The following is a 23,164-nucleotide window of genomic DNA, read 5'->3' on the forward strand; positions in this document are numbered from 1 at the left end:
AAAAAAAAAAATAAGCAATGGAAAAATCAAAGCAAGCACACAGAAATCTGTAATACCTGATAGCAAAATGATACAATAATATTCAGAAAGCGAAGACACAGAGATAACAATCCATCAAGATTCAAGCATCAAAAGGCCTCAGATCAAAAAACAAAAAAGCATCATAACGTGATGCATGCAGGTGAGACCAGTGTGGTAGACTTATTTGTTTTTTTTTTTTTTTTGTTTTACCTGGTTGAAAAAACAGAGAAAGTAAAGATGAGAATTCAATATAATACCCTATAGCAAAATGAACATTAAGATTCAGAAAGCAAAGACACCAAGATAACAATACATCAAGATTCAAGTATCATAAAGGCCAAATAATTGTGCCCCAGAAATAATACCATGAAATCGAGAGAATCGAAGAATAGGAGGAGAACAAAGATGAAAGAAGAAGAAGCCACAAATGGAGAGAAGTGAGGATGGGCGAAGATTGATGATTGATGAGCAATGGCGGCGACGGCCACGGAGTAGAAGTAAGAACAGAACAACTAGGGAGATTGGAGAGGATCATGGCGATGACTGCTGATCTGGCAAAAGGATGAAGGAAATAAATTTATTATTATTTTACATTCAAATTGTAAATTTCGACAAGCTCAACTCAATTTAATTGGGTTTTAAAATAATTAAAGAAAATATTTATGAAGACACTAAAACAAGATCATCCACACTCCACCCCATGATGAGTGACCATGATAGAAAAAGTGCTTCCTAAATTCAAGAAACTAGTGATCATGGGGCTTGGGCACCAAGTCAGGGTCATTTTATAATAGAGGAGCCCTCTCTTAATAATAGGTATCATCAGCATCCAACTAACTGCTTGTCTCGGACTTCATGTCTGTTATTTTATTTTTTTTATCATATAGTTTTAGTTTTATTTTTTTATTGTATGGCTAGCATAGTCCGTCACCATTCTTCACTTTTTATTCTCACATTCAGGTAAATTATGATAAGAGAGCTCGGATTTTTTTATTTAATTAGAAGTTAGATTTTTTCATTCTTTTGAGATCGTGCAACGCGAGGCATGACATTTTCTTTTTATTTTTGGCTGAACATTTATATTATAAAAACACAACAGACCGAGCTGGACTAACTAGTCAAGAGGGTTAGTCACGAGTCAGGTCTGACCGGCTAGTCAATCCGGCCTGTTTAGCCCCGTCTCTTATCGCGAGTTGCTTTTCTTTCATCGGGCCAGACTGGGTACCGGGTGGACACGCGTATGCTACAGTGCTACGGTATAGTAAAGGGTTATAAAAGGATAAAACCTATTTGGGGACACGATGCCAGCCAGGAAAATTGGCAACTTGAGTGACAGACTCCCTTCACTTCTTTACAGGTTGCTTCTTGCGATATCATATTTTACATAATGCTTCCTCGTACTTCCCCGACTGCTTCCTCACCTGTGAAGGTTCTATCTTATAGAACACCGGCATTCCTCGCCGTCCCTTTCCTTCATTCTGGTGATCTCATTATTTTGTAAGCACCTCCAGGCACCCACCGGAGACTCGTAGCCTTCAGACAGTATCACGAGGAACAGGTTTGGGTCGTCAATGGCTTCCTTAAGCTTTGACCGCAACTCGCCTCCTTCTCAACCCCATCATCAATGAATGTTTCTACCTTGCTTCTGCAAAGAGCTTTATGAAGATGGCTTGTGAAATTGAAGCGAGTATCGCCACGAAAGCTTGTGAAAATATAATATTTCTTTGGAGCAACGGAAGAGAATATCAGAGCCATTTTTTGGTTTTTCTGGTGATGATGTGCAAGATGATAAAATGATGCTTCTATAGAAGCAAGAATATGGTGCATATTCGATATCGTTTAAATTAATTAACATAACTCATCTTGCTAATTTATTTACGTGTTTATTGGTAGATGAGTACATTAGACGAGAGAAACCTTCCACGAAGTAACATTGAACTACCCAACTCCCTTTACATGGGTGGGGTATCCGTATCATGGTACTTGGCATTTTTTTTTTGGGGGGGGGGGGGAAGGAAAAGGGAATATCATTAAAACAAAAACTGTGTACAATTACATCAGGGACTTAATGGTAAAAAAAATAAAAAAACTGAGAGTATATGATTAACTTATTCTAATATGCACTAGTACAGAATTAACAGGCAACTTGGCATTTTTCATGATCGTCATATACTCATATATATGCCGATCATGTGTGAAGCCGTGACGGCATGAAATGATAATCCTTACGCTCTTTTTTTTTTTTTTTTTGACGAATGCAAATCACTTCATTGAAAATGGAGAAATATTACTTTTTTTTTTATACAGAAGAGGGACGAAGCCCGAGTAAAAAGATTACATAGCTGGGAATTAGATCCCAAATTGTCACTGTGAACTAGGACCCTCAAGTGTTGGGCAGCCGTACTAAGAAGTATAACTGTTAAAAACAACAAGAAGCTATGTCACCCAGGAAAACAAAAGCCTGTTGCAGACAACCCAAAAGAAAGAAAAATTAGCCCACCTGTTCTAGGGTTCGTTTGTTTCAGTTTTTTTTATTAAAAGAATTACTTATTTTTTTATCAAAAAATCTGTTTATTAAGATTTTAACTATATTTTTTTAAATTTTTTAAATAATTAGAATAGAAAAACAAACTTTTGGATAATGGTGACCATCCCATTGTGTTAAGAGATATGCACGTTTAACAATTGCATAATATGGGGAAGGATAAGCCATCCAAATTGGAGATCGATTTTGGTAGTATCATGGCGCTCATCACATGATGAGTAATTTAGACCGTTCAGATTAAACTCATCACATGATAAGTAATCTGAATCATTCAAATTTTAATTTGAATGGTCCATATTTTTATATTTTATTTTATATTTAATAAAATAAAAATTATAAATTTTAATAAATTTACTCTATCATCAATTTTGAATAATATATTTTAATTTGGATGATAAATTTAATATTAAAATTTTTTATAAATTAACTATTAAATTGTATTAGGTATAGTCTAAATTTAAACTTTTAAATTATAATTTTTTTAAAAAATTCAGTTTAAAGATTATCTTTATGTTTATTTTTTAACATTATATTACTAAAATAAAATTTTTTAAAAATAATTTAATTTTAAATTTAGACATTTCAAATATATCTGGATAGTCAATTTATAAAAATTATAAAAATATTTAATATTAAATTATCATTTAGATTAAAGTTATATTGTCCAAATTGATGACAAAGTAAATTCATTAAATTTAAAATTTTTTATTTTATTAAATATAAAATAAAATATAAAAATTTGGTTCGTCTAGATTAAAACTCTGAATAGTTCAGAGTGCTCATCATGTGATGAGTACTGAAACTGATCTCATCCAAATTGTGTGATAAGGTTCACCGTTCACCTAGAAGCATAGAAAAAATAGAAGAAGAAGAAAATGTGAAAAGGGATGGTTTTTTTTTTCCTTTAAATTTTTTCCTTCCAGAAGTGGAAGGGATGGAAATGAGGGTTGAAACTTCGAAGTAACTTCGCAGATGCTTCGAAGGCGTGGCTGAAGTGAATATGGTCCCAAAAGTCGTTGATCATTTAAATGGAGGCAGCCTGACTTAAATGATTGTTGCTTAAATCTGAACGCACTTTACTCCTCAAAAGCTCTTTGCAGAATTCAGAGATTTATTATTCATGCAAGACTTCACATTTTTTTGTTCGGGCTTTTAGCACTTAATTGAGGTTTGGGCAGTTACAATCTTAAACAAACATGCCCTAAAAAGACGCAAGAAAAAGCTGCAAGTCTGCAACACGCTTTCTTTAGGTTTTCTCGATGCTGGTCTGCTCCCTGGTCTGAAGTTACTGAGGCAAATCGGTGGCAATCATCTGCGAAGGTTCGGCAAGAAATTTCCCGCTCTCGTCATATCTTTATTAAATATAAATAAAGGAAGATGGTAAGTCACTTTATTATTTATTCAAATGCTTTGTCAAAGATAAAAGTTTATTTTTAACATTTTATAATTATAATATCTTTTATTTTTTTAATATAAAACCACGAATAAGAATTCATGGGAATGGTAATCAGTTATTTTAAATGTTCAAAGTTGAGAGACTTATATGATAAAAAAATAAAAGGTTAGGGATGTTAAATTTAAATGTTAAAGGTGAGTGGGATTCTGTGCATATATCTCAAAGTTCAAAAATGTTTTTATATTTTAGCTTCAAATGAAATTAACATTCACTTTGGCTTTCACTTAGTTGGCGCTCACAAATCCGCTCCCGAATTCTCAGTTCACACATTTTACATTTCTAAATAAAGTTTTAATGTTCTAATAATGATTTGTTTTAATATTTTTTAAATGCAAGAGGTCACTTCATATATTTTCATTTGTATTCTTTTATTGTCCATTTCAATAAGGATAGAATGTGTGTTGAACTATGTTGTTTGAAAATTTTAAACTTTTAAGATAAAAATTGAGTAAGTTCAGGGTGTTAGAGTTGAGTTTGATTATATGAGATTTTTTATATATTTTAGTATTTTAAATTAAATTTAAACAAGCTTGGTCATAATTGAGCTAGTCCAAATAAACTCGACTCACCTGAATTATCACCTTTAATTAATCTAAGCACCTATTAAAGTCTCTCAGTTTAATGTGAGATAGATATAGGATATCGGGGTGATCTACGCAATAATGTGAAGAAGAAGAAGAAGAAAGATTCCCTTAAACAAGTATTTTTTTTTTTATTTACACATGATTACAAACTGATTTCAATGATAAAAATTCAAACTCGACTTCACAAAAGTCAAGTTCTTATTGATAGCGCATTGGAAAATATTTTTGAACTTTTAGCATTGTAAAAAAATATTTTTTCAAACAGGTCAACCTGCCAAAAGTTCCATTGAAAATTTTCTCCCCCCCCCCCCCCATTAAACATATTGTAAGGCTTTATTTATGGACTTCAATTAACGAAGCCAGACCCACCTATCACTCAGACACTCACAATGGGTTTCAAGCGTACGTGTGAAGGTCAGTTGATTATTATATTTTATCAAATTTAAGTTGTTTTTACTTTTTTGTTAAACTTTACTATTATATATTATTATTTTTCATTAATATATTTTTGAAGGTAAGAAAGTTTTTTGTTCGATCTTATATTTCTAAAGTAGAAAGGCGCTACAACTTAAGAAAGGCTCTCTGGCCAAAAATCAAAACTTAAGAAATGAAGAGAAACAAAAAATAAGGTGCAATTATAGTGTTCTATTAAGCCAAAGGTTCAGTTCATATAGCATTCTGCTCCAGCATCAATTTCTCGAGTTCTCCGTGAGAGATTCAAGTTTGATACTTCAAAATTGAATCATTGCTGTGATTATCTGCATGGGGTGCAGATAATGGGTCCATTTGTTTAAGATTAAACATAAATAATTTTAAATAGTATAGAAATTTTTATAAAAAGCAATTTTATTGTTGAAAAATCTAATAAAAAGTAGATATTATTTTATGTTTAATTATGATGATAAAAATAATTATTAATTAATTACTTTTAAATTTTATGATATCTTCAGGGAAAATGACAATAAAATCTATTTAAATTATCTAAATAACATTTGGTCCCTCGAAATGGCATAATTTTCTTAAAGTCTTTAGGACTTTTCTACGATTAAAGAATTAATATAAATAACCAAATTACTTTTGACTCAAATTAAAACAAAATAAAGGATGTCATTTCCTCCATTTCCTTCGTGCATCATGCTTTGTTGTCTTGCCTGTTCTCTCTACACTCTGTCATCTTGCCTCAATGGTGTCTCCATCATTGTCTCACCATCGCAGTTTCACTGTAGCCCGACACCAACTTCAACCTTCTCAGTGTTCTTGGCAGTGGGTTTGTTCTCATGGGTTTGTGGGTCTCGGCATTGTCATTATCATGAGTCTAGCATCTTCTCTCCCTCTCTCCCCAGTCGCACCTGATTTTGGTTCGCTCCCTCCCACTCTTCCCTCTTTCCTCTTCTTACTTCAATAATTATAGGTTGTGTTTGTGGGTCTGTGGGTCTCAACCTTGAATTTGTCGTTCGCTCTTGAATGATTTCACAAGGACTAATACTATGATAATGGAAGCTGTAATACTGTTATATTTCATGTGCGACACCTCCTCCCTCTATTTTTGATAAACTTGTATTTGATCCACGTACTTGTTATATTGGTGCTTTTATATTTTAAGTAATTATTCTTCCATAAGGAATTTTGAAATGCAATGCCCAAAATCAATATGATGTGTGTGATTGGATTTTACTAACTAAAAAACTCTAGTGTTAGAAGATAAAACTAGTAGAACAAGTTGAAGAGGTGTGTTGCCTCTAAGGATCTTCAAGCTTTCTTTTTCTACTAGGTATTTCAATTGTACTACTAATAAAGAATGTTGCTTATTTTCTAAATATCTCTAATTTGGGGTTTGTACTAAGATGTATTGCCTCTTTGTTCACGGCGTGTGAGCCCTGCAAAATTTTTTGTAGTTGATTTTTCTTGTATCTTTTTGTGTAATGAAAGCCATCTGCATTAAGAAATAAGAAGGCACATGCATTAACCACTAGTGTGATTAAGCTTATTATGATGTGACTATACAGTTTTCATTTTCTAGAAGACTAAAACATCATTATCACGGTTCTTTTGTTAAACTATTTTCTTTTAATTCAAAGGGGTTTGGCTGTGGAGGGAAGTTGGTCAACTTGCTGCTAGGATCCACTTTAATTATATTATTTATGCATAGTATTTGCTATGATTTTGTTTGAACTTGGTTGCTGTGACTATTATAGATTGTTAAATATTAGCAGGGAGTGTTGATTGTTTAGGATAGAGAAGATGATAAATGCATTAAGTCTGTTCAAGAAGGATTTTCTTAAAGAAAATAAAAATAAATAGAAAAAATGAGGCAAAAATATAGAATAAAATTTTAACTAAAGGCTTGGGAAGAGTAGCCAAAGGCTGAAAAGGTCAAATATATTGAGAAGGCGAGGGAATTAAAAGCGAATAGAAATGTTATAAAAAATAAATATAAGATTCCTTTTCACATGAGGTGCTCTGTGAGGGAATTTATGAAACTTGTAGAGTTCATGAAAGTCAACGAGAACTTAAGAACGAGAGTAGAAAATGTAAGGTTTGGAATGTTTCTTGATATTCGATGGAAAACACTCTCTGAAAACCTCTGTTTTCAATTAAATTCTTCATATGATCCACTTACCCATCAATTTTGCATTAGGGGCAAGTCAAAAGAAATAAAAGTAGAAGATGTTTACATTTTGATAGGGTTACCCTATGACAAGGATAAGGTGTCGATAGAGGTGGATGATTAAGAGGAAGCATTTTTTAGGTTGAAGAAAAAATCTTATAAAATTCCATTTGAGAATATATTGGCATTAATTAAATTTGGAGTAGAGGTTGAAAATTTTGAATTTTTATTTATATTTTACACACTAGGAACACTTTTATGTATCAATTCTAGTAATGTTAGTGAGTGGATGGTTAAGGTCATGTATTGCACCAAGAATCCACTGAAAGACTTCAATTGCTCAAGATATATATTAGATAATTTGTGCAATGAATTGAAGTATTTGAAACAAATAAGGAAAAAGAAGGATGGTGCTAGAAAGATTGGAGGATGTTTATACTTTTTAATGGTATGTATAGATGAATTTATGTTATTCTTTTCTCTATAACGTATTCATACTATAACTATAACTTGATAAATGTATGTATATTATTGCATATCTATTTTTTTAAGCATTTTTCTTTGGTTAAAACAAAAGACCATGAATTAAAAAATGTTGTTCAATATTAAAATGATAAGCAAGCTAAGGAAAGATTGCGAAAAGAGAGAGAAAGCAATATTGAGATTCTATATGATGCTTCTATTGAAGAGGCCACTTCCACCACGATCAATAAGAGACCCATGACATCATATTTTAACCTGGTAATTATTACTATGGTTTTGGATAGAATATAATTGAAAACAAGTTTTGTTATCTATTAACACTTTCTAAATTTGCAAAAATTGAAGGAGTCATTGCCAATAATGATGAGGTTTTTGAAGATAACCATCGAAGAGTGGTTGCCTTTATTGAATTTGCATTCAAAAAGGAGTAAAAAAAAAAAAAAAGCATCACGAAAATTAAAAAGGGAAGGGAAGTCAAATGCTGAACTTGAGGAAGAACATGACCAAAAAGGACATGAAATGGAAGACAAGACAGATTCTGAGTTTGAAAAATAAATTGATAATTTATCATCTCCACCAATTCATGTATCTGTCCTAGAAGAGGAGGAAGAAGAAAAATCAAACGAAGATGACATAGAAGTTAAGGAAGATGATAGTGAACAATGACTTATTAGATCTCCCTGAATTCTGTCAAAGCCAGTGAACAGGATGAGGAAGAAGGTTGATAAAAAGCAAAAATTATTCAAAATTATATCACACGTGTAAAATTAAGAAAGGTAACGAGTACAGAGTTAGAACAGACATCATTATAAACAAATGAAATCTAACAACTAGCTATTGGGATGAGGGTTAAGGCGAAAATAATAGAATATTCAAAATATCAGAAGTTAGAACAGTAATGTACAAAAGACTCATCGAGTTAGCCGCACGGCTCAGGATAAGAGAAAGATCGTAAGCATAAAACATACCTATCAAAGCTGCAATGCCATCCAGCTAAATTGGAAGCATAAGTGAGAGCCTTCCTCCACTTTTGCAATTGCTGCTTGCTGATGCTTTTGTGGTCATGTTCATCAAATGCTTTCTGGTAACTCCCAAACAGCTTCCTCACATCTGAAGGATCTACTCTATAGAACACTGGCATAACCAAATGACCTTGATTTTTGGAGCACTCTAATATTTTGGTAAGCTCCTTCAAGCACCACGTGGAAGATGCATAGTTTTCAGAGAAGATGACAAGGAATAGAGTCGAATCTGATCAATAACTTTCTCAAGAGAGGGCCATACCTTATCTCCTTTCTCGAGTCTGCAGTCGATATATGTTTCAATTTGGTCTCTGCGAAGAGCATCTTGAAGATGGCTTGTCTCCTCACCTCTGAAGCTAATAAAAACATCATCTTTCTTTGGAGGTCGAGATGATGGAGTGGAGGAAGAAGACGACTCCATATCAGATTGCTTAGCTTGCTTTGATATGTAAAAGAGAATTGGGACTCCTTCAAATGGGATCTAAGTATTTGTGCATGGAAAGAATTAAAAAAAGCCGACGGGGGAGATACATAAAAGAGAACAGATTGTGACTGAAATTAAGGCATGCTTACGAAACTCCAGGAAGCGAGGTAACAAGAAGAATAATGAATAATTTATCAAAAAAAATGAAGAATAAATAAGTTATAATAAGTATTCATTTAGTTTTGATAACAATCTATTTGTAATTAATAACAATATATTTGAATTTTAATAAGTAAAATGTGTAAAGTTTTAAAGCTCTCAATTTATAACTAACAAGTAACATTTGTAAAATAACAAGTTTCGTTTAAAAATTAACAATACACCGTTATGTTATAACATAAAAGTGGTTAAAAACTTAGTTTACTATTTATATATATATATATATATATATATATTATATATAATTACATGGTTTGGTTAGGTCACCAAGCTTTTTAAGTAGTCAAAAATTATGGGATCAAATCCTCCCTTGACCATCTAAACTAATTATTTCTCAAATAAAATATCACCGACATCGGAGCTCTGGTGATCGGCTGTTGGCGACCCTGTCGGCAATAGGGCTCCAGCAATGGTAGGGGTTTCTTTTTTCTTTTTTTATTTTTAATTAGAGGGATAGTTTAGACTTTTAATTTTAAAAATTAATATTAATCAAGAATCAAAGTACTGCAAGATAATTTTAAAATTAATTAATTTTTAATTGATATTAATTTTTTTCAATGGTCTTTAGAGGATTTTTTTTTTTTTACAAATTTTAGATTCAAAGAAGAGTGGGGACCGGGGTGGCTTTTTTGGTTGATGAAAAAGGCACGCAAGAGTGGCAGAAAGTCATGAAAATTATTGTTGGAAATGATGATGTATAGTGAATGGACGTGCGTAACTTTTTAAGTCAAAATTGAAATTCATCAGGATTGAAAAAATCGACCAGAGGCCTAGAATCAAGTGTAAATTATATTTTTAAACCTCTAAATTTACATCTATGTGTAATTTGATGGTTAATTTGTTAATTAGGATTTCATTATATTATTTTGACTACTTGCATTAAGATTGAGAAAATGGTTAGTGTATTTTATACCTTGAGCTCTTGATTTGTGATTGGAAAGCTTAATTAGGGTTGAAATACTAATAAAAATAGGATATGGTGTATTTGGTTGTCATAAGATGAATATTTGAGTTTCTAAGTAAAGTTATCTCCCCCTTATGTTTTTGTGAATTAAGGGATTGACTGGTGAATTTATTATATATGTGTATTAGAATGGATGTGGTGTGTTGCCCGAATCCTGAATGTCTATTAAGTGTGGTCTAAAGGTTATTGTAGGCTTTGGCACTTGTGTTGTGATTTGGGCATCCTAGTTGTGAGTTCTTATGGAAAATGAGTGAATCTTGTCAAGGATGTTCAACTTTTGATAGAAAATAATTTGATTATGAAACTTGTACTATTAGGTAGAACTAAGAGAAAGCTCTCTAAAAATACCTAAGTCACCTTAATTGGATGTCGGATGGAGAAATAGGATGCACTAAAAATTCATCTTGAGTGTTGTCATTTGACAGCAAAATTTCTATCAAATTCATGCAATGAGCTATGACGTGTGGTGCCTCTGCCGCAATATATCAACATATGTGCTGCTTTTTGCACAATTCATTGTTTGGAGTATATATGCAAATGATTTGTGAATGTTTAAAAGTTTATGGGAGTATTTTACATTATGAAACCTTGGGATCCCTATTTGAAATTTTGAAAATTGGGTAATCACCTTGATGTTTTGAGATTAGGGTTTTAGTAAGAGTAATCTTACTGGTCTTACTTGGAGCTTATAATATGCACTTGCATCTAAATAAGCAAGCAAATTGTTGTTAATTTAATATTGAATTTGTGAAAAGAGGGCATTAAGCTTGTGAAATTCTCAATTTTATGTTGTTATGTTACCAATTTTTTTCTTTCAAATCCCACTATCTTCACATTCTATTTAAGTTTTAGTTATGGGGGGAGATTAATTTGGTACCAGTTATTTTGTTTATATTTAGATATTTATTAGTATTATTAATTAGGTTGATTACTTTTTTTTTTGCCGCAAAGGTTTGCATTTGAAATAAAGGAATAATACCTCTACTATATGCTTTTTTCAAGCTTAGCAATTGGCTTAGCATCATTAGCATTGTAAATTATTTAAAATATTTAAACAATTTTAACAACATAACAATTTAAAATTAGTGTTCCTCGAATCTTATGCCCTTAGTTTATACTAATTTAACCAAATAAAATTTTAAACAATTTCAAGGAACTTTAACAAAGCTCAAAGTTGTTCTACATAAGGCTAAAACCAAAATTTAAAAGAAAAAAATTGGTAACATAACAACATAAAATTGAGAATTTCACAAGCTTAATGCCATCTTCTCACAAATTCAATATTAAATTAACAACAATTTCAAACCAACATTCATATAGAGCAATTTTATACACCAATTTTAGAACAAAATGCTAACTAGTACAAAAAGAAAACTCTAAATAACAATTTCAGATCAACTTCAGATAAATCTCAGAGCAATTTCAGGGAGTTTCAGAGCAATTGCTAACTAATTAAAACAATAAGCAAGCATAAATGGCCAAAATCTATGGGGGTGAAAAAAGTCCATTCCAATCTCAATAGCAAATTTTTTACAAAAAAAAATTTGCCTTTGCAAAGACAAAATCAAATGGTGGCTGAGAGACCCACGGAGCAATGGAGGTTGAACGGAGACGAATGGAGGACTCACGAGAAGATGATGATCGAAGAGATGATGGCAAGCACCCATGACCGGCGGCGAGCCACGAGCGAGAAGGGAGACAAACCCATGGCATTTTTGTGGCGGAGGAAGACAAGGGGTGGCAAAAAATGATTAAATTTGGAGCTTTGATGGAGGTGAAGGGTGCGAGGAGGATGAAGACGATAAATTGGGTGTAACGTTCAGTTTTTTAGATAGAGGGTTTCGGGGGAGGGGCAGAGTTTTAAAAGAATATATATGAAATGGTTGTCATACAGTATATAAAATAGATCTGATGACAACCATTTAATATATTAAAATAATATTAAATGGTTCCCTTTAGAGAACCGTTTAATATTATGCGGACGTATATGCGCAACGGTTAACCGTTGAGTTTATCAATTATTTATGTAAGAGTTATTTTTAAAACTGTTTAATATTTAAATTTTCAATTCCCACCTTCTTTTATTGAAGAATTTTAAATATAATCATTTTATAAAACGTGATATATATATTCACTATTTTATAGTAGTGAAAACAACTTTCACAAGACTAAATATTAATGAAATCACACATGATTCAGTAAAAAAGACAGTTTTGAAAATTTTTGAAACTTTTTCGGAAGGAACAACATTGTAACTTCTGTTAAAGAATCATTACGGGGGAAAAAAAATAAGTGCATGATTTGGACCAAAACATGAATAATTGATGTCTAATTAATTGTGATTGTAAAACCTAAAACCCACGACTCCTAACTAATTGCATAGGAAAAAGTCAGTTAAAATCTTAAGTTTAATTTTAACTGATTTAAAGCCCTAACTTCAAGTTTAATTTATCTTTTTACATAAGACAATCGAAATGCTTTAAAAATTAGAGTAACTTCAAGTTTAATTTTTACATATAGTTGAAGAAAATAAAATACAAGCTTCAATATCTAGATAAATTACATAAAAAATTTATTAAATACACTTGAGATTATTTATAACGTTAGTTAGAAATTTACGAAAGTTAATTGTGAATCATAAATCAATTACTTATAATTTTTACTATCATTTAAGAAATCAATAAAAGATAATTGAAATTCTTTATAACATTAGTTAGTAATTAATTTACTAAAATCTATTATGAATTTTAAGGTAATATATAAAAGACAATTCATTATAAATAAATACTATAGTTTGTCATTGAAATTTTAATAATTTAATATTTATAATTATTATTGATGTTGTTATAATTTTCTCTGGAGAGATAGGAGGGTGGTGAGCTCCATCTTTTGGAAAATTATATACACACCTTATTTCATTACAATCATACAATATACAAGCTACAGTAAATAGTGTTTGTACAAAAATAAATAAATAAATAAGAAAAGGAATGGAAGGGGAAAAAAATTCTAGACTAATGATCTTGTTGACGACGACGACGACGGTAAAACCAGTCCCCTGAACTGCCGTAAACATTGCTCCTGTAAATGGATCCTCTGCCATAAGTGATGCGAAACAAAAAACTGTAATAATTCAAAAACAATGGCGCGGAAAATGAATCCCGGCCATGGTATCGAATCAACGGTTGATGGTTGATCCGAGTCCAAGAACGTGCCGGAGACTAAACGTAGAGATTTAAGTGACCCGGTTGGTGAATTGAACTCGGTTGATAGTTGATCCAAGTCCGAGAAATTGCTGAAGACAAAGCGTGGAACTTGAAATGACCCAGTTGTTGAATTTAACTGTAGTGTCTCGAGGTATGCGCAGTCCTGGGCAGCCATCGTCGATGGGGATTCTGGAAATGACCCAATCCTTGTCAAGTCAATCAATCCAAGAGAATGCAAGCTTGGAAGACGCTGGATTCTTACAGGCAAGCTCTCTTCGTCAGCGCCCCATGGGAGTGATAAATTTGGTAACGAGGACCACGAGCTGATATAGTCAGGCAGTTCAAACGAGCCACAGAAATCATGCAGATACAGATTCCTCAAACAATGTAACCCAGAAAATGGGAAACTTGCTACCAATGGTAAATTTTTGGTACAAAGGCTGGTCAGACTAGATCTCCATGTATCAGTTTCAGTGTGACGCTCATTTGATGAGGGCAATTCATGATCACTGATGGTTGATCCTGAAAGAGGCAACATTATCTCAACATCTTCCAAGGTCACTGAAAGTTTTCTCAGACTTGAGCATCTCTCAAGTTCGAGGTCGCTAACAAGTGGTCTCAGGTGGGTATGGCCTGTAAGGCCGGTGAGGGCTTTGCAACCTGGTGGCGATAAAACATCAAGGTTGTGGAGAGATAAACAGGATGGACGAACACTGCACAACTCTGAACCAATGCAGAAATCTATTTCTTTAAGATTTGAACAATTTGGGAGCTCAATCAAATCTCTCAAGTCGTAGAAGTCAATCTTGCATAAATTAACAAGACTCTGCAACAAGAAAAGAGAGGGAAATTACAAATAATTAAGAATTCTCAACAAGCTAAGTTTTCCTCTCTTTTTTTGTGAATAATTAAAAGATAAACTTACCTGGTATTCATCTTCACAAATTTTATCAAATTGCTATTTGACATTTTAATTGTAACAAGACCTTCAACTGAGAATGTTCCTCGCAATGACTTCAAAGGATACCCATCCCAAGGCAAACGGACGACTTTGTGTGGCAGCAATTGATCATGACCCCAGGTTAAATGAAACATGCTCACCTGTTCAATCAGATTTGTTTGGCCAGAAAAATCAAGATATTCTACTTTGGGCATTATTGGCCCAAATGCTTGATGGCTCAAGTGCATCTCTTCAACTTTTGGAACATTTAATGCCAGGCATTCAATGGCTTCAGGCCCCTAACAAAAGGAAAAAACAATAACATTAATCAGAATATCGTCTAATTATTAACTAACGCAGAATTCAAACCAAAATTAACTCTTACCATGTCCTCCATCAATATTTGAGAAACTTCACGAGGAGTCCACAAATTTCTTGTATCAAATTTTATCAAATTGCTATTTGACATTTCAATTGTAACAAGAACTTCAACTGAGAATGTTCCTCGCAATGACTTCAAAGGATACCCATCCCAAGGCAAAAGGACGACTTTGTGTGGCAGCAATTGACCAAGACCACAGGTTAAATGAAACTTGTTCACCTGCTCAATCAGATTTGTTTGGCTAGAAAAATCAAGAAATTCTACTTTGGGCATTATTGGCCCAAATGCTTGATGACCCAAGTGCGTCTCTTCGACTTTTGGAACATTTAATGCCAGGCATTCAATGGCTTCAGGCCCCTAACAAAAGAAAAAAACAATAACATTAATCAGAATATCGTCTAATTATTAACTAACGCAGAATTCAAACCAAAATTAACTCTTACCATGTCCTCCATCAATATTTGAGAAACTTCACGAGGAGTCCATAAATCACCTTTCTTTATAGAATCTTTCCATGTTTCTTCACCAACAATTTCTTGTATCAAATTTTGCATGATTGCTCTTGCTTTGTTAACTCTTATTTTTTTATTTTTCATACCTCTACCTTTGAAGAAAGGTGCAATATCCAGAAAGATATTTTTCTCTTCATGATCTAGGCCTTGGGAGCTAAACTTCAGCACGTCATAAAGTTTTGTGCAAAGCATTTTCTTAAGCTTAGCCAATAACCTTTTCCACTCTTTTTTACTTTTTCCATACAAAAAACAGCCCAAAGCTTTCAGGACTCGTGGAATGCCTTTTGCGTGACAGACCACATTCTTTGCCAATTCTTTCAACTCCATGTCAGCAAAATCATTTTTGAAGGCATGCAGCGAGAAAAGGCACAAAGCTTCACCAGAATTCAAACCTTCAAGCACGTATATATCATCTACTTCCTTCCCAAGAACTTGTTTATTTCTTGCTGTTATCAGAATTTTACTGCCTGATCCAAACCAATCATGCCTTCCAGCTAAATTCTCTAATTGTTCTTGATCATCAATATCATCAAGAACAACAAGGCTTTTTTTCCGACCCAACCTTTTCATGGCAAAAGGAGTTATTCCATCAGGCATGCCAACGTGAGAGTCTTTGTCCCCCAGTAATGTCAACATAAGTTTCTTCCTCAGAGCAGCTATTCCATGTTTCTTGGACTCTTCCTTAATGTTGGCCAGGAAACAAAACCCTTCATATGAAACATACAACTTGTTAAATACTTCTTTTGCAAGAGCTGTTTTGCCAATACCTCTCCTACCTTGAATTCCGACAAAGCGAACATCTTTGGATGATCCATTGTGTAACAATGATTCCACATCTGCAATTTTCCTATGAATTCCAACCAAGTTTTTCGAATCACCTTCACCTTGATGCATACAATCCAACCTTTGTATCACAGCTCTGACTATCTCGTCAACTAATTCAGCTTCATTCCTGCTCATTGGAAAAAGAAAGATGCACCAAATTCGCTATTGCATTCAAACTAATATTAATTATAAAAACAACTTTCACAAGACTTAATGTTAATTAAATCACACAGGATTCAGTCACTAAGACAACTTTGAAATTTTTTTAAACTAATTGCAGCTAGGAAAAAGTCATAGTTAAAATCTTAAGTTTAACTTTAACGGATTTAAAGCCCTAACTTCAAATTTAATTTATCTTTTTACATCGAAATGCTTTAGGATCTAGAGTAACTTCCAAGCAATGTTGTTGAAACCGGATCAGACCGAACAGTTCGACCGGTCCGACTACCACCCGCTGAATAAAATGGTTTGGTTCAACCAGTTAAGCCAATTTGATAATTGACCCGAATTGAACCGGCCAATTTGAGAGAACCGGCTTTGACCCAGAAATTGGACCCGGGTCAACCCGGTTCAAAGCCAAATTTTTTTTTTAAAAAAAGAAATTTAGGCTAAGTTGTTTAGATTCACAATTTCTCTTCTCTAATCACTAATTCTCTATTTTCTTCTTTTCTCTAATCTTTAATCTCTCCTTCATGGCCCAAGCTCAATCTCTAGCTTCTCCTCCAACCTCTGCCTTCAGTTTTAGAGATCCAATCTTTGATATCGAGACCGGAAGCTTGTGAGTTATGACATGACGGCGTGCCTCCAGCTCCAGCATTTTCCTTCAAGATCACAAGTTTGTACTGACATGCTTCTACCTTTAACTCTAACAGTCCAAGCATCTAGCTTTTGGAGTCGAGATCCCACGCACCATTGACAAATTAATGTTTTATTTATATAGTTGCGCATATAAATATTATTTTTTATTTAATTTTTATGTTATCGGTTCGACCGTCGGTCTAACCGGTTACACCATGAAAACTGCGACCCGTTGCTCTTTCCAATTTAATGTCCAATCCGGATTTCAAAACACTGCTTCCAAGTTTAATTTTTATATAGAATTGGAGAAAATAAAATACAAGCTTCACACTGACTTGTATAATTCAAGTTCAAGGGCACTTCAAGGCACAAACGTGGATGAACTTATAAACAATAATGACGCAAGAAAAAGCAAACATCAACTTAAAAAAAAAGTTGACCTTCTAACCAACAAACCAAATCATATTCAATTGTATTCCTTCCGTTTTCTCCACTACAACACAAAAACATTTATTAAAAATTACATTTAAAAATGTAAAAAATTAGACAAAATTAATCATAATTTGATTCCTTTAATATTGACTCCGTTGCAATTTATTTTTTAAACTTTGACTCAGTACAACTCAATCTATATAATTTTAACTCAATTAAAACTTATATCCTAAATTTTGATTCAATGTATCTCAGTTTTCATATATGCTCTTATATCCATATAAAAATTAATTTCTAAGTTTCAAGAAAAAACTTTATTTAATTTTATAATCTTTTTATCTAAAATGTAAAAACTAATATTTTAAAGGATTAAAACTATAACAACTTACATAAAGTCAAAGTTTAAAACGTTGACTTACATAAAAATTTTTAAATAAAACATTTCCTCCTATCATTTTAATAATTCATCCAAAATCGTAAAACTAATATTTAAATAAAAATATTATCTAAAAGCAAAGAAAATTTATAAATTATTTATAAATATTTATTTAATTTTTTTATAAGCATAATATTTTAATATATTTTATTTCATCCACTTCATTTTCTATAGAATAAATAGCATTTCATAAGAATTTGTTATTATTAATAAAATTTAATCGTATTAATGTGAATCTATTTTATAAAAAAGTTCTGTAGTTTCTTAAAAAATAAATAATTTTTTTTACCGCCCTCCCATTCCAAACACTTCCTGCACCTCCTTTTCACCTCATTTTAGAAAATATTTTTATAAAATTATAAATAATAATAAAATCAATTAAATATAATTCTGTTGGCCAAAAAATTAAATATAAATTTTATTTTTTTTATAAATTTTAAAAAATACATGCATTTAATAAGGGAGATAAAAAGAAATACTCCCTCCGTTCAAAAATATAAGGCATTTTTAATCGAATCTCACCCCCAATAAAGTAGTTACTTACTTTTCAACTAACCCTATCTTTTCATATTTACTCCTATTAAATATCCTACAATGAATATAAAGTTATTATCATTGGGGGCACTTTTAAAAAAATAATGATTACACCTTAAAAGACTAAAAATGTCTTATATTTTTTAACATTCAACACCTCAAAAAATGTCTTATATTTTTGAATGAAAGGAGTATACTGCTTTCATATCATGGTATAGGCTCTTACAAGCTTTTTCAAAATACTAGGTATTAGATAATTTTTATAATTATTTTTTAATTATACATCTATTTTATTTTCTTAAATGATACATCAAAATTTTAATTATTATTATTAGAAACTTATATAAGATATTTAGTAAAGGTATAATTGTAAAGAAATAAAAATTTTTTTTTTACAGAAATTAATATTTCATCTAACTTTTTTTAAAAAATTGTGAAATGGCCACCAAAACTTTCTATTATGGTTTAAAGAAAATATTTTTAAAAAATAAAATAATAAGGGATAATGTTAAAACAATGATAGTTAATAAAATGTTATTTTTTTCAAAAAGTATTTTATATTTATATTTTAGAACATTAAATTATTTTCAAAAATATTTTATAGAATGAAGGGGAGGAGCAATGTATACTATAATAATGTAATATAATAACGCAACGCGTCTCCCCACTGTTCCTTTCCTTTTCCATCCGCTTCTATCTTGACTATTCATATTATTTAATTAAATAATTTTTTTAAAATTATAGAATTAATGAATGATTAATATTGACAAGATGGAGAGAAAAGGAGGTAAAGAAAAAGAGAGAACCACACTGATTTCTTTTTCCCCCCTTCTAGCCAAAGAAAAAATAATTAATTAGCTGGTGAAAAAAGAAACAGAGAAAAAAAATAACCTATGGAAAAATCAAAGAAAGCATACAGAAAGATGAGAAATCTATAATGCCTACTGCAAAATGATACAAAAAGATTCAGAAAGCAAAAGACACAGATAACAATCCATCAAGATTCAAGCATCATAAAAGGTATCAGGTCCCCTAGAAAAAAAAAAAAAAACAGCATCATAAAGGCCAAGTAACCGTGTCCCAGAACTAACAAGCCATGAGAGAGAATCAAAGAAGAAAAAAAAGAACAAAGACGAAAAAAAGAAGAGAAGAAGTCGCAAATGGAGAAGTGAGAATGGCGGTGAAGCCGAACATTGATGAAGCAATAATGGGAGCAACGGCCAACGGAGTAGGAGTAGGAACAGAACAACTAGGGAGATTATATTGGAGAGGATCATGGCGATGGCTGCTGATCTGGCAAAAGGACAAAGGAAATGAACTTGATTATATTAAAAAAAACAGCAGCCCGAGTTGGACTAAATAGTCAAGAGGCTTAATCTTAGTCATAAGCCTGGTTTGACCGGCTAGTCAATCCGGCCTCATTAGTCCAGTCTTCTTATCATCGGGTTGGACCGGGCGCCGGGCGGGGCTGGGTTAACAGGAGTATGCTGCGTTATATTGCTGCAATATATAGGGTGAAAAAAAAAGAAGAAGGGTGGGGAATTTACCTATTGGAGGTACATTGCCAGCCAGCAAAATTGGCAACTTGAGTGAGAGACTCCCTCCACTTGTTTACAGCAGGTTGCTTCTTGCCGCTGTACATGTGATCATATTTTGCAAATGCTTCCTCGTACTTCCCCAACTGCTTCCTCACATGTGAAGGTTCTATCTTATAGAACACTGGCATCACACGCTGTCCCTTTCCCTGATCTCTGCAGGTGCTCTGTAGTATTTTGGTGAGCTCCTTCAAGCACCACGTGGAAGACGCGTAGTCTTCAGACAGTATCACGAGGAATAGGGTTGAGCCCTCAATGGCTTCCTCAAGCTTTGGCCACAACTCGCCTCCTTTCTCAAGCCTATCATCAATGAATGTTTCTACCTTGCTTCTGCAGAGAGCATTATGAAGATGGCTCGTGAAAGTGAAGCGGGTGTCCCCACCTCGAAAGCTTATGAAAACATCATGTTTCTTTTGAGATTGAAAAGACGAAGCGAGGGAAGAGAATGTCGGAGCCATTTTTGGGTTTTCTGGTGATGATGTGCAAGATGATAGAGCGAACTAGTGCTGCTTATATAGAAGCAAGAAAATGGCATATTCGGTATAGATTCTCCAACGACGCGGTTGTTAAATTACCCAACATATTTCGTATTAAATATGGTTCATAGTTTACATTTTATTTTAGAAAATCAATACTCTAAATGCTAAAGAAATTTAATTTTTTTTGGGTTGAAGTATAAATCTGTTTTTAAAGTTTCCAGTCTGGCCCACCGAATATATTTTTAAAAAATTATTTTTCCAGTTTCGCCTTTGCCTTTATCTAAAACTAATGTTCACAATTTTCCATGCATAATATTAATTACTTAAACACATTAATCAACATAGGAATAAAAAATAAAATTATATTTTTAAAGCTATAAAATATTCTCCATTTTAGACTAACAATCACATATAAAAAATGCCATATATTACTATAAACCAGAGGGAGTACATTTAAACGCGGAGCAGGAGGAGCCTTCCGCGAAGTGACATTGAATTACCCCACTCCCTGCCCACGTGATTGCAAAATTTATGGGTGAATTCCGTGAAAATGGCTTCACATGAGTGGCCTGGGGCATGGTAAGTTGGCATTTTTTTTTAATAAAAACAAAACAAAACTTGATATTTTTTAAAAAATCTAAGTGTCATTCTCATCTTAAACTTTACACAAGAGATTACAAATGTTCTTAAATTTAATTATAAATTAATTCTATTTTTTAATTATGAAGAATTTTCTGTCATCACCCTGACGTTAAAAATACTTAATGTTCATTAGTCATTAATAGGTTTCACTGTTTTTTAATATTTTTATCAAGTTAAAAATTATTTTTCCCCTTCAACTTAAATATTTTATAATAAAAAATTTAAAAAATATAATGTGAGATCCTCTAACGATCAACTAACGGTGAGAAAATGGTAGCATGATAATGAAGAAAATCTTTAAAGTTGAAGAATAAAGTTAATCCATAATTAAATTTATGAGTATTTATGACCTTTCATGTATAGTTTAAAAATAAAAATAAAAACCTTGATCTTTTTTTTTTAAGGAAAAGGAAAATATCATTAAAACAAAAACTGTGTACGGCTATATGAGGGGAGAGAGCCAGTTCCACCAGGCACTTAAAAGTTTTTTTAAAAAAAAAAAAAACTGAGACTCGAGAGCATGATTAACTTAGATTATAATATGCCCTTGGAAACAATCAACAGGTAGCTTGGCATTTTATGATTGTCATATACATGCCGATCATGTGCGAAGGTGTGAACAAATAAATCTTTATGACTTTTTTTTGTTGGATGAATGCAAATCACTTTATTGAAAAATTGAGAATTGAGAAATATATACTATCAAGTGTCTGGACCAACTGATAAGGAGTAAGGAGGTTGATTTTTTTTTTTTTAATCTTGAGTTCAAGTCTTGATCAAGATTTTAAAAATCGGACCGATCATTGAACTGGTCAAGATAGTGGTTCACGATTCAATGGTTGGACCGGGATCGAACCGTAGTTGAATCAATCAATAATAAATTAATGTATTTTGAATAATATACATTTAAAATTTATTAATTAAATACCTATATAAGCATAAAAACATCATTTAAACTTAAAAGATCACAAATATTAATATCAAATTCATAATCTAATAGCCAAATCTATAATATAACAATCCAATATCAAAGGAAAAATCATACAACATCCTTGCATATAAGTTTAATCCACAATATAATAGCCAAATTCATAAATATAACAATCTAACATCAAAGGAAAAATCATCCAACATCCTTGTACAAAAGTCTAATCCATAATTATTACATTCTTCCCAAGTCCTAAGTAAAACCCATCAAACCAAGAAAATCAGTCATCACCATAAAACTCATTCAAGTCAAATTCTTTAGTTGCTAAGTCATTAGCAACTGTAGCTGGAAGAAAATCTGAGATAGCAACTTCAGGAGTAGATTGAACTCCAACTCCAGTAGGTGTAGATTTACCTCTAGCTCCAACAGGTGTAGATTGAGCTCCAAATTCAACAGATGTAGATTGAGCTCCAAATCCAACATCATCAAACAAAGGTGGAGAAGATGTAGCATTCATATGTTCATCACCTATTATAAATAAGAGAAATCAATCTTAAGTTCTTAACTATCATTTCTCTCAAAAATAATTATAGGATAATAACATATCAAATAACCTTCATCATCCCTAATAGCAGTAACAGGTTGTGGATTATCTCCACGCAGCAGAGCATCACAATTTGCTTCATTAAACTCGGGAGCAGGTTCTTCTTCAGCTATCCAAAAGTTAAGTCTATCAATAGATACATAATCAATAGGATCATAATTTTTCTTCTTCAACTGTGACCTATTAAGTAAACAAGGAAGAAGTTAGGTATTATTTAATTTTCAACTAAACATAAATTAAAACTAGATCATTTAGATAACTACCTATGCTGCAACCGCAAGTTGTAATTAGTGAAAACTAGATCATTTAAGCATTGATGGTCTAATCTATTTCTTCTTTTGTGTGAAAACGTTCGAACAAGCTCCAATTACGCTCACATCCTGAAGATGATGAAGTTTGGCTAAGCACACGGATTGCAACTTGTTGCAATTGTGGAGCATCACCTCCAACAAATGACCACCATTCATCTGCAATAAAAATGTAGCTTTTTTACTTATCATTTCAAATTATAATTAATAATTAAAA

General features: G+C 32.3%; 2 protein-coding genes across 2 annotated transcripts in view; both read right to left on the reverse strand.

Moving 5' to 3' along the window:
* The window catches only part of LOC129290951 (disease resistance protein RPV1-like), a 17,078-nt gene extending 7,938 nt beyond the window's left edge, over positions 1-9,140 (reverse strand). The window contains exons 1-2 of the mRNA XM_054928012.1: positions 8,982-9,140; positions 8,666-8,886 (exon numbers count right to left, since the gene is read on the reverse strand). Of these exons, the coding sequence (XP_054783987.1) occupies positions 8,666-8,886; positions 8,982-9,140 (380 nt within the window). The remainder of the gene's footprint in view (positions 1-8,665; positions 8,887-8,981) is intronic.
* Positions 9,141-14,225: 5,085 nt separating this feature from the next.
* Positions 14,226-20,450, reverse strand: LOC129290952 (disease resistance protein RPV1-like). The gene is made up of 5 exons (XM_054928013.1): positions 19,939-20,450; positions 15,298-16,318; positions 14,858-15,211; positions 14,458-14,771; positions 14,226-14,358 (listed from the first exon to the last, which is right to left on the reverse strand). Exons 1-5 carry the CDS (start codon positions 20,442-20,444, stop codon positions 14,319-14,321), a joined length of 2,235 nt encoding a protein of 744 aa, XP_054783988.1. The 5' UTR covers positions 20,445-20,450; the 3' UTR covers positions 14,226-14,318.
* Positions 20,451-23,164: the final 2,714 nt, after the last annotated feature.

Source organism: Prosopis cineraria, unplaced genomic scaffold (assembly GCF_029017545.1).
Source record: "Prosopis cineraria cultivar Desert tree isolate PC_DT_omini unplaced genomic scaffold, ASM2901754v1 PC13, whole genome shotgun sequence".
Lineage (NCBI taxonomy): Eukaryota > Viridiplantae > Streptophyta > Magnoliopsida > Fabales > Fabaceae > Prosopis > Prosopis cineraria.